We start from the raw sequence: 12,938 nt of genomic DNA on the forward strand, positions 1-12,938 counted from the left end.
CAAGTGCCCAGCACAACAAACAAAAATAGACCTACACTAAGGCACATATCAGTGAACTTTTGGTATACTAGATTTTCAAAGAAAATTAAAAACCTTCCAGAGTAAGAAAGAAATTGTGCATAAACTCTAGATGTAGAATTGCATCAGATTTCTCAGAATTGAAAGCTAGCCAAATATTTAAACAATGCCTTCAAAATCAAGGAACCTTATTTTGAGAATTCTATACTTATCCCAATCCTTGCATGAATATTAAATAGAACAGACACATCTCTAGGCATCCAGTGTATCAAAAAATTAGCTCTCAAGTAGCTTCTCAGGAAGCTACTAGAGGAAAAGTTCCACCAAAATGTGGGACTAACCAAGAAAAAGGAGGACATGGATTTAAAAAAAGAAACCCAATATTGAAGAATGGCAAGAAGAGTCCTCAATATGGCAATGAAAGGAGATCCGAGGGTGACAGCTGTGCACCAGACACAGAGGCAGCCAGTCACCAGCCTCGACAAGGGCAGGCCAGAGGGCTCCATGAAAGGTTTCTTTAAGAAGATGCAGTTGAAACATTACTAATGCATTTGATTGTACTGAGATAAATTGATATAATTGGAGAAGAGCAAGGAGATTAATTAATTAAAATCACATAGAAAAGCAATTGTACAACATGAGATGATTATAAATTAACAGGGAAAACAAAAAAAAAAATCCAGGAAAGCAAACTAATCAAAGAATTTACATGATCATTATTAGTAATAAATATTGATCTTACTAAAGTTACAACATATATTTTAGGAAGATGAGAAGGTAGTTTTATATATATATGTAAGAGGGTAGAAGGATAAAAAGGAGATAAATCAAAATCTTCCTTAGTGAGATAATACCTAAAAATGAAAAAGAAATCAAGAATTAATAATATAAACATAAACATGCTATTTAGCAATATAGAGAAAGTATCAAAAGAATTGGCTAAAACAGTTGAACCTTTTGGGAATTTGAAAATAGAGAATGGCAGGAATTATAATTTTTTTAAATAATAAGGCTCTTGTAATTATTTTACTCACTTTAAGTTTTTCAGTCCTTAAAAATGGCTAACAGGTGTGTGTGTATACATATACACAATTATTATCTGCATTTAATAGATGAGCAAAGTGAGTCATAAAGAGGGTAGGCAACTTGCTACAGGCCACAGATCTAGTAAATATCCAGTGTGGATTTCAACATATATGGGCAGTTTCACAGTATAGTCACATAAAACTTTAATAGAAATGACAATTAAACTGAAAAATAGAGAAAAATGAGAGATGCTACTGCCAGTTGGGGAAGGGGCTCTGCAAATGCTAAATAGCCCAGGTCTCCATTCTGGTCATGATGCAATCAAACTTCCAAGAGTCCCTGTGGTTAGTGGGGTCTTGTAAGTGGTTCCGGCCAATGAGTTTTGAGTGCACATGACATATATAAACTTTTGCCCATCTAAGAATTTATTTTCCATCTCCCAACAGTGCTGGCCAGTATTTCTAGAGAGAGGATAATGACAACATAAAAGGACAGCCAATATAGACATAAAGAACTTAGGGGAAATAAATACCTTGGGGATCATTTGTTACTACAGCATGATATAAACCATTTTGACCAATACATTGTCTAAGCTCACTTTTCTTCTGAGAACTGCCATGCCTTCTAGATTATCTTTGCTTGGTTCAGGACTTTGGAGTAATACTTAGTTTTTTTCACTTCTAATACAGTGCTTAAAACATAGAGTTTTTTTTATTGGTATGTCTTACACCTGATACATGGTAGACAGTGTTTCAATTAATGTTTGCCAGTTGAAAAATTGGATGATAATTGAAATTCACTCCTGTACCATATCGTTGATGTGAACACAGCTGGCTTCTTTATAATTCATCATGTATGTCAGGGCTTTAACTGTGTGAACAATAAAGATTGGTCAACATATTGCCATTGAATTTCCATCCTGGTACTGACTGTGCAGGTTAACTGTAACAAGTTCCTTAGTCAAAATACAGAAATCAATATGGGTTTTGGTACCTTTCTTAAAGGGATTTTTCTTTGATTTCTGCATTTGCAATATGCTGTGTATTTATTGAGTACTCAGCCTCATTACAGTGACATCAATGTTACACTCTAATTCTAGAACATTTTATTTGAGTGCTAAGGATAGAGAACAGCTCCATTCTTCACCTGGAAGAAAAATAAGCTCCAGTTTGTGAAGTACCTACATTATGCTAGGTGAGTTGATCCACAATCTGATTTTTAATCCTCCTAAACTGTCATGAAAGATAGATACTACTATGCTGATTTTTCTGATGGAAGAGCTATGGCTTGAGAAAATGCTTTTCTCAAGAATATGCAGCTAGTAAGCAGTAGAATTTTATATTTTATTTGTATCATTTGTGTTTATGTTTTTAATAAACCACATAATATCTCAATGTAGTTGAGTATTTTAAGTAATAATTTTGTCATTTTCCCTATAAAATAGTTAATTATCCTTTGCTTATTCTTTTAGAGTGTGTTAAATCATCTTAAAATCATCCCTTTTGTGCACAGTCATTTCTTTTATCTTGGCATATCATAGGTCAGCATTTCCCAAAGTTTGTGCCTAGAAACACTAATTCTGTGAAAAAAATTTAGCAGTGACCAAATATGTTTGGAAAGCATTTGGTTAACCAAATTCAAAAATGTCTCTTTATCAGCATCCTTAGCATTTTTATTTAAGATTTATTTATTCATTTACACAAGCATTGGGTACAGTCAGATGCGCGGAGAGGGTGAGAGAATTCACCAGAGCCAGAGTGGGGAACAGAACAGGCAGACTGACGAAATACACTGCTGAGGGGAGCAGCGGGCAGCAGGAGAGGTCTGCGCACCATGTGGGACCCTCGCTGCCGGCCGGGGATTGAACTGGCGCTGCAGAGGCTGCGGGCAGCTTCGCAGTCTAGCACTCAACCGCTGCGCCACCAGGGGAGGCCCAGCATCCTTAACATTTTAAAATAAATCTTATATTTCTAAAAGGGATGTATAATGCAACATTTTCCAAACTTACTTGACCAGAGACCCTCTTTCAGCGGAGCATCATATAGAACCACTGTTATTTGGGTCATACTTTGGGTACTATTTCAGTGCCCAGAGTGAGTATATGTCAATCTAAGATAAATCCTTCTTTTTGGGAAATTCTACCTTATGTCTTAATTAAATATTTCCTGCTATTCTATACATATTTACATTCCTATGGAGGAGATACATGTTTATGTTAAAAACTGAAACTGTAGAAATAATTGGACTGTCTAGACCATTGTTTCTTGATTATTGGATAGTAATCTTGCAGTATTGGGAAGAACATCTAAATCCTCAGATAATGTAAAAAACAGTCCGTCATTCTCACAGTACTTTTATCTTCTCCTCTGATAAAGACCAAACACAAAGCTTATGAATTGCAAAGAATCAATCTATGCAATTGTTTTATTATCTTTACCTGCACACAACAGCCAGTTGACAGGGAAAGGATGGGGGGGGCAGTGGGGGACTAAGAGGAGAAAGGAGCGTAGACAGAATGCCTGGCCTGGGAGTGGACCTTGGGAACTAGGTGTTCTCTTGTCAATGTAGAATGTTGAAGGCCCTGGTCTTCTGGAGATCTGGAATGATACCCCACTTGGGTTTCCCTCTCAATGCATATTTACATCTCCTAATCACCCTTTCATTAAAAGAATATTATATTCTTGCAAACTTTTGTCCTTATTTCTAGCTATAGCTGACATTTCTGAAGGCATTTGCTGTAGCGATCTATTCATTAGGAACATCATTTGCTAATGTAGGAACAATTTCTTTAAACTAGTTAAAACTCAGCTAGCATCTCTCAATTTCAACCAAAGATTTCTTACCTAATTGGCCGTCTAGTGCCCTCAATCTAGGGAGTGCAATGCAGTTGGAGATCTGATGGGTAAAGGAGCATGGAAAATGAAAACTTTATGGAGGCTTTAATTCTCCAAATAAAACTAAGTGCCTGTTCCACGAACCATTGCACAGATCAGAAACCTGACTCTGTCCCATCGGAACAGTTTGAGTAGAAGAGAAAGTTTGAAAAGCTTCTCAGAGATTTCCTGGGTATAGGTGTGTAGGTCTAGAAAAGGTATGCTCTACTTTCTTCTGAACTGTAGTACAGAGGAAGATTAAAATTTAGGGTGTAGTAAGTCCAGTGCTCAATCCTTATGTAAAGGTGGGAGACAAAAGTGAGGTGTGATAGGGCAACAGATGTGGAGACTAAAGACCAAGGTCGGAATCTTGATTTTTTTTTTTTTGCATTGTGGCCTTGGTCAAGTCACTTAGCTTCAGAGTTAATTGTTAAAACAAGGATGAAAAGGAGATACTGAATGTGAATCTGCATTGTAAACTTAACTGCGAATATACACAGAGTTTTATTAGTAGTATTGCTGTTGTAATTAGTTGCATTTCCTTGGGGATTCTAAGAGGAATTCTCTTTGGAAGTAATAACTTTGAGGGTGACTCTCCTAAAGACCCAGCACACTGAGGAGTTTGGGGAAGCGATGATTCAAAGGAAAGGGAACTATGGCAGCTGCTGTTTTTCTTGTGCTTATTTTCAAACTGCCTGGAGAGAGGGTGAGAGAGAAGGGAAGAGAGGCAAGTCTTTTCTGAAGGGTTAACACGAGATAGTGCTGTAAAGTGATTCCAGATGTACCAATATTAATATCTCTCTCTCCCTGATGAATGGGAAGGTATGACCCAGTTAGGAAACTGCTAAAATTACCGGCGCCACTGAGGCCTCAGTTGATGGCCCAACGCAGACTTTTGTCCTTACCCCGGCAACTATAATGCTGATGAAGGGCCCGGACCTGCTGCAGCAGACCTTCCAAAACTTCACTCTGTCCCTTGTGTCTGGGCTCTCTGTCGTCATAGTCTTTCCAGTCTATTGAACAAAAAGAAACAAACAGAGTGAAATGGGAAAGCAGGGGAGGCCTCTTCCCTGCCCTGCCTCTGGAGCCCAGTTCTGTTCATACTACCACTGACTGTGACTAAGCACCCAGCACTTGCACAGAGAGCAGGCAGTGCCAAGGACTTGGAAGTTGCCATTGTTTGGGGCCCTGTGCAAAACAGTAATTGTGGTTGGTTCCTTGTGTTGGGCAGTTTTAGAGCAAGAGAAAATGGTAATTGAAAGTCAAAAAAAAAAAAAAAAAAACCTAGGGAATTTGGGAACCAAATTTTCCCTCCTCTAGCTCTTTATCCTCCTTTTCAGCATCTCATGTCCTAATCAGTTCTCCTGCTACTTCTCCACTCCCCTGGACCCCAAATCTCAACTGGATTTCCATAATAGGAAAGAAAGGGGTGAGAATGTGCAGACTAGATGAAATCCACAGTCCCAATGCTTTTATTGTAGGTTTCACACTTTTGGCCAAATTGACATTTCTTTCCAAGGAAAGAGCCCATGTCAGATGCCAAGAAATGGAAATCTACATTTTGCTCTAATGAATGTCTGCTTTGGTTAGCTGGCACAGCAACCCCTGCACATACTCTGAGCCACCAACCACCCTGTCTGCTCAGTCTCTAAATATACAGTATTAGCTTACATGGCAAATTTAAATTGCAATACCCACTGAGATTTTTCTCTCCCTTCTATTTTCATTCCATTTGGCTATAATGATATCAAGAGTAATAACCCGTATGGGACTTATGTCAAGATTGTAATTCTGCTGTCTCCAACTCTTGATTTTTTTTTTTCAGTAGGTCAATCATTTCATAGCCCATCCCTACGTCCCACTATCTCCCCCCACCCCATCCCAGTTTTACTTTCTGAGCCTTTCAAATGCAACAACTTAAAGAACTTCTTAGTTGAAATGCTTTCTCTAAAAATGCTAGTCATTCTTTCCCAGAAAAGTCAGTTAGTTCAGAAATGTATCTGAGGCTTAAATTCTAGTTGAATGAATTTCAAATCTCCCTCCCCTTAGATTTATTTTAAAATATGGAGACACCCTTGCTCAGAAACTTAAACAGACACCACGACAGTTAAAATTCAGGTAAAAGCATGCCACCTTGGTGCATCCAAGGCCAAATAGTACAGCACACTTAGAAAAACACTGGATTTGGAGTCAGATAAATCTGGGTGTGGCTCTTCTGATTCCTAGAGTGTCTGTAAGACAAGGGCCTCTGCTTCATAATGTGGAAAGTGAGCAGACTACCCATCTTATAGAATTTTGATGAGGATTAAATAAAAGGTATATTAGGTATCTGGCACAATGTTATATGGCAGGCATTATGTAAATAGTAACACAAACAGAAGGAAATTCTTTGATGCAGAGTTTACTCCCCAAGTAATAAGTATGGGGATGTCATTTGCTACCCTAGCAGATATTACCCTGTGAAGAGGGAGGCCTCAGAAATTTTCTCATCCCTCTTCCTTCCTACCCTATCTCCATGTAACCTTCTCCATTTTTACCTCTCGTAAGTCTGAGACTCAGCAATAATCATTCCATTTCTGTATTACTCAAGGGGCTATAATGAAGTTTCATGACTGCCTATACAGTGCTCATTTCATTACACATGGACATATTTTTGGTGCTTTTGTTTTTGTTTTGTTTTGTTTTGTTTTGTTTTTTCTTCTGGGATGGAGGGTCAGAACTTGGTTGGAGTCTATGTGGTGTGGCTCAGTTGTGGTCAACTCTGGAGACAGGGAATTGGCATAGGTGCCTTCTGTAGTCTCTGTTCCTTGTGGTCAGGAACCGTGACTTAATTTCTCTTTACGTCAGCTTTCTTCTCTGTGAGTTTTTGAGGTTTGAGAGAAATAATTTGAGTCAAGCACTCACTAAACACAATGCCACAATGGTGGCATTGTGACTTTGAGAAGCTGTTCAGGTAGGATGGGCTAGGTGGAGTTTTACTGGGAAATTTAGAAATGTTTGGGGAAACAAACTCCAAGTGTCCCTGATCCTTTCTGCAGTGTCCTGGCACCTGGGTGCAGTGAGAATAAACTTTGTTCTCGCGACCACCAGAGGCTATTGGGAGTTTGTTCCATTTGTCAGATAAGTGCACTGAAACTGCTCATGGCAAGATGAGCAACACTGTTTGCTTGAGTAAGACTTCGGGGTGGCGGAATGACTGTGTGACCCTGAACATGCTAATACATTCTAATGAGTGTTAATACTGTCATACATGTGAGGGCAGAAGCACTGGACCTGGCTCTTTCAGCCAGACCCTATTACATCAGAGGTGAGCTTGAGCTGATGACTTTATGATACATTAGAAAATTGCTAATGCTAAATTGCAGCCCAAGTGAGCTCTGGACACGATGCCAAGGTTTTTGGAAAGAATGACTTTTTCTCATAGATGTTTGGAAGGTTCTGACGACTGCATAAAATAGGAGACTTTAGGGATGAGGGAGAAAATTGAAAATATATTAAGAAATCAGGAACCTGACAGGAATAAACTTAGTGTGGTAGGAAAAGAGCAGATTGTGCCACATAATACAGTTCACTGTTCTGGTAATGAGACACTTGAATAGCAACACAATGTAGAGCTTACATTCACTGGCGATATCAGGGCTTTCCTGATCGTAACTCAGACAAGCCTGTCTGGGTCCTTTTCTCTTATTATGTACCATACCATATAACATAAGTCTATAAAAACACATTAAGGCCTTTTGTAAAAATATAGAAAAAGTTTTATAGCTTACTGGAACATATTACCAAATTTCCAATTACTCTGTCATGTTAGAATACATTGTCCTCTAGTAAATATCTGAATACTGATATATGTTACATCACAATGTCATACTCTGTTTATAAATAGAACCAGAGTATTTTTATATTGTTCTTTCCAAGTGATATGGCCTGTCTGTCTGCAACAACTATAATGATATGTTAGGATTTTAGGTTTTTGCCAGATACCCCTACTAATTGAAGGTGCCATTTTAGAAAATGTTGCCATTTGCTACATTAATTACTGGGTAATAAGTGACTCTTCCCAGCCCTGGACAGTGGCTCTTGTCATCTGGAGAAAGCACTTCAAATGGGTTCTGAGGGAGAGTGTCTGACAGAATTTGAAATTCATAGAACTGGAACATCTGACATTGACAAGTAAATGCAGGCAGATTGCATGGGGGCATGCATTTGGGGTGGGTCTCCCCCACCCCACCTCCAGGTCAGCTGAGATTAGCATTTTTTTTTTTTTGCTTTTCTGTCCCTTTTATTGAACATCTTCAGTAACACATACTTCCCTGCCCTGCCCCCCAGCCCCATAAGATTGGCTCCATTTTTAATTCTTGCGTTTGCTTTTATGGTATGGATATGTATATTTCATACATTTATTTAACCATTAACTTAATATTGGATATTTGCTTTCCCCACTATATGTGATATTTCACTTTATCAGTGTATTACTACAGTATATATATTTGCACATAATTGTCTGTTGTCTGGTGTGTAATGTGGGGTAAAAAAGAAACAAATGTTCTTATGATGACAGTTGGTGTAATATGGCTAATTGTGTACCACAAAGGATGTAGCAGTTTGCATTCTACCAAGAAAACATGATACCATTTTAAACTATCACATTAATGAAGATTTTTAAAAAATTAAAATACAATTCAGAGTAATAGGGTAATTATGCAGAAAAATATATGACTTGTCTGGAGATGTTTCTTCTGGTTAATTAAAATTTTTGGTTAATAGAGTTATCTAATATACCAGGCATAAATTATTAATCTTCAAATAATTATGAGACTTTTGCTGTTGTTTTTTCAGCCACCACTATAAATATAGATTACTTGTGGCAGAGTGTAGAAAAGTACCTATTAGTAAGAAACATTTTCTTCTGACAGAATGTCATATAAGTAAGATTTGCTATATTTCATTGTCTTCAAATTGATGTGGATGTAACCACTGTGGGTGAAGAAGAGATGAAAGCTAAAAAAAACTGTGTGTTTTGAATCAGCCATTCCCACCATGTTGTTTCAGTAAATCCCCATGAAACCTGGGAAAGCGTACGGTGAGACCCATTCTACAGATATTGAATCAATAATCAGAAAGTTTAAGTAACTTCAAGACCCCTGAATTAATTAAAGGTACAATGGGAACCAAATTTGGAATTGTTGTTGTGAAATTCCCTCTCCTTTCATGCCACTGAGTTGCCTCCCAGGGGAACATTTCAGCAAAGAAATCATTCATTAGGTGGCCCAGATGTTATCCCGAAGAGATCTTGCTAGTCCCAAGCAGTGGGGAAGGCATGGCAGTGGTATCCTGAGCATGGAGGTGGAGTTGGAGCCCGATGACAGATTTAAGAGCGTTCACAGCCACCACCTACTAGAAGGAGAGGCGTATGCTGGTGTCGTGGTCTGGGCAGCTCCCCATCCTTTCATGTTATAAGCTGAGACTTGAACAAAATACTGTTGGCCCTGCGAAGTATTGAAATAGAGAAAATGATGCATCAGGAGTTTAACTTAATCACTTTTATCCTAGAAGCAGATTCCTGTGTCTGATTAACTCATGATACTTCCCTTGAGAAATCCACTACTCATACTTTTGCTTTCTAGCTTATCCAGACCATTATGTTTATATGTGATAATAAACATATTTGTGATGCTCTTAGCTTTTTTATGCTTTTTTTTAAAAATTGAAATATTAAAATTACTATTACTTGCCCCCATTTATAAAATTATTATACAATTGTTACTTTTAAAATTTCTTGAATCAATTTATTTTAATTGAGGTGATATTAGGAACGTCACACCATTCTACAAAGCTTACCAAAAATTGCAATTTCGCACCTTCACCTCTTTCTCCCCAGAGATAACAACCATAACCATCTTACCTTTTTTAGCCAATCAATTTGCTTTGTAAATTAGTAAATTATAACAAATATCTGTTCAGATTACTACATCAGAGGTCTGCTGCATTCTTTTTTAATTTTTATTTTTTAATTTTATTTTTATATTCCCCATACAATTGCAACCCCCTTATTTTGACCCCAATCCCTCCTTTCCCCGCCCCCATCCCCCATAGAGTATCTCTGGTTCGTAGTTGTTTGTTGATTTTGATATTTTCTTTAAGTGCTTTTGTAGTATTTCATAGTAGGTGAATGCCATCATTTAACCAATTCCTCATTGGTGGACATTTAGGTAATTCTCACATTTTATGGCACAGTAAATAATGCTGTGATTAATATTCTTTACTCATTCACACATTTTAAAAAGTAATTATTTCATATTATTTCAATATTAGCCTTTATTAAAAAAGGTTTATATTCTTAATGTCTTATCACATGAAGAATTAAGGGGTTGTTTTGGTTTGCTTACAATCTTTTAAAATGCTTTGTATGCTTTTACATTTTTGCTTTGAAGAACTTTTTCCCTTCATGAACCCAAAGGGGCATTTTAGAAGCCAGATTTGATAAGACATAGCTTGCAAAAATTGCAAAATGGTGTTTGCAGTTAAAAAAAAATAGCATATCTTTGTAGAGGCCTTGCTAGGGATTTAATAATGTTGGCCTTACCATATTATAAAGTTAATTATTTTAACATTAAAAATGGGTTTCTATTTACCTCAAGGTTATGGCGATTCTGTGAAAGTGTAAATCTACTTCCAGGCTTTTATGTGATGAGGATAGTGTCTGCATTGCTCTCATTGGACGACCAAGTGGAAAAACTTAATCCCTATAAAAATTAGTTCAAATATTAGAGAAACTCTCTATGGAGAGTTTTCCATTTTTATTACCATATCACTTTTTCTTTTGAGCAATGGAAATTCCCTAGGGTTCTCTTCTGGCGCCCTTCCATCATGTGAGCCATAGGGTTGGGAATCAGTATTCTGCTGATAGCATCTCTGGGGGCCACCCACTCGGGGGTTTGTTTGCTCTGGTAATACACAGTTTTGGCCTCTGGTGTAGACATGTGATTAGGCCTAAAGGTCGCGATTCTGTGGTGGTGACCTAACCACCAAGAATTCTATTATAATAAGCTGGTTCAAACTTGAAGAGATGCAATCTAATAGAGCCTTTTAATGCTGGGTTTCATATTAAATGTTATACATAACTTTCAATTGATTAACCTTTTAGAAAAACAATAAAAAAATTCTTTCTCACTCAGATGAAAGTCCCAAGCTATTAATTATTTGAATTGAACAAAAAATGTGTATGTGTGTGTGTATATATATATATATATATATATATATGCATATATATATGTAATCAGTTTGATTTAAGTTTAAAATTTTTGATTAAAAAAGATTTTGATGATCTAGTTTTGTTGCATTTTATTCATTGGAGGAAATACAGGATTTCTTGCAGTTTGAACTGACTCACTAAGTGTTTTTAGTTTTTGTATTTTGTATGTTTAAATGGTTTATAGTTCTCTAAATAATTAACTTTCTGAGTTTATATTGGTTGAACAAATAAGCATAGTTTCAGTTTTTCATTCACAGTTTAAATTGGTTCAGGTTACTGAGAAATGTAGCGCCACCATATATAGTTTCTTTTTTTTTTTTTTGTGAAAGCATATTTGGACAGATTTTTTTTTTAAATCAAGGGAAAGGATTTCTCTCAGGAAATTGTGTGACTCCAATTGATGACTGATCTCAACTGAGGCTGTGGGGGTGAGGGTTAGATGAGGCTGTTATTTTTACCATCAGACAGGGAGTCAAAATTGGATCTCTCAGAGCCTTTGATCCCCCCTGAAGATTAGATTGTGATCCAGAGAGCAGCAGCTTTCAAGGCTTGCATGAGGCCAGTCTTTTTCTGATCTCCGTAGAACATGGCAGCTTACAAAGTGGTTCATGCTGTTTGCTCACTCCTTTGTGGAGTTCAGATTATGGATACCAGACATATCACGCTTAACGAGTGGCAGTTGTTGCCAGAGGACTGGGTGTTGGCTGTTGTTTCCAGAGTATGCATTTGCTACCAAAATCCCTGCACAAACATCAGGCACAGGCAAATAGGAAGTCTAAAAGGAGGATTTGGCATTTACCGTTGTAAGCCCTGTGATCGTGCATCTCAGGGTCTGCAGGTTTTCCATGATGATTTCACCAGCCAAAGGACAAAAGTCTTTAGACATGCTCCATTCCACTGTGGGTGGGGGGAGAGACAGAGAGATAGAGAAGGGAATGAAATGTACTTATATATCAAGAAGCATCATAGAAACTGATATATAATCCTTCTAAAAACAATAAATTTATCCTCATTTGCCTATAATTGGCACATGTAACAATTCACATTGGGATGAAAAGATAATTCTCAAGTTCGTAATTATGAAAAAAAAAAAAAACAACCCTAATCAAACCCTAATCAATCAATCCTTTAAGAGCAACACATCTTAAATATACACACATATGTATATACGCATATAGGTATATAGACACATCTACACTATATATATAAAATGTATATAAAATAATATATATAGGACACATTATATATAAAACTTCATTGTATGTAGAAGATAAATTACTTACTGCATTGTTAATTTTTTTTGATTGAGAACATTAATACCTTACCTTCTGTTTGTGCTCCAAGTCTGGTCTCTGCTTCATCATTCTACTGAAAGTCTTCTTTCAAAGTCTAGATAATGTTCTCATCTCAAATCACGAAGACTCTTTTCATTCCCGCTATATTGTTTATCTCTTTTTTGGAAACATTCTCTTTCTTTAGTGTTCTCATACTCTTCCCGGGACTCTTGTCCTCCTTAATACCTTTTTCTAGTCTTTTTTTCATTGGCTTATCTTCTGCCAAGGATTTGGGATTTGTGGTTGACTTCCTCATCAGTGCCCCCCATACCCGATATCCTCAAAGTTGATGTTGATTCACAGTTAAATTTGTCCAAATTCTAACACCCCAATTTACTGTGAGACTATGTTCTTTCCACTGGTTGAAACACCATGGTCAGGAGAGATAAATTGTGCATGATCAATAAAAAGTGTCTTAATCGACAGCTTACA

The 12,938-nt window shown here is 37.1% G+C and overlaps 1 protein-coding gene across 1 annotated transcript in view; it reads right to left on the minus strand.

Moving 5' to 3' along the window:
- Positions 1-12,938, minus strand: part of ANKFN1 (ankyrin repeat and fibronectin type III domain containing 1) — a 577,395-nt gene that overhangs the window by 57,499 nt on the left and 506,958 nt on the right. The window contains exons 14-16 of the mRNA XM_054689196.1: positions 11,972-12,069; positions 9,316-9,406; positions 4,823-4,930 (exon numbers count right to left, since the gene is read on the minus strand). Coding sequence (XP_054545171.1) covers positions 4,823-4,930; positions 9,316-9,406; positions 11,972-12,069 — 297 coding nt within the window. The remainder of the gene's footprint in view (positions 1-4,822; positions 4,931-9,315; positions 9,407-11,971; positions 12,070-12,938) is intronic.

This window comes from Talpa occidentalis, unplaced genomic scaffold (genome assembly GCF_014898055.3).
Source record: "Talpa occidentalis isolate TD23 unplaced genomic scaffold, MPIMG_talOcc4v2.1 talOcc4.7, whole genome shotgun sequence".
Taxonomy (NCBI): Eukaryota; Metazoa; Chordata; class Mammalia; order Eulipotyphla; family Talpidae; genus Talpa; species Talpa occidentalis.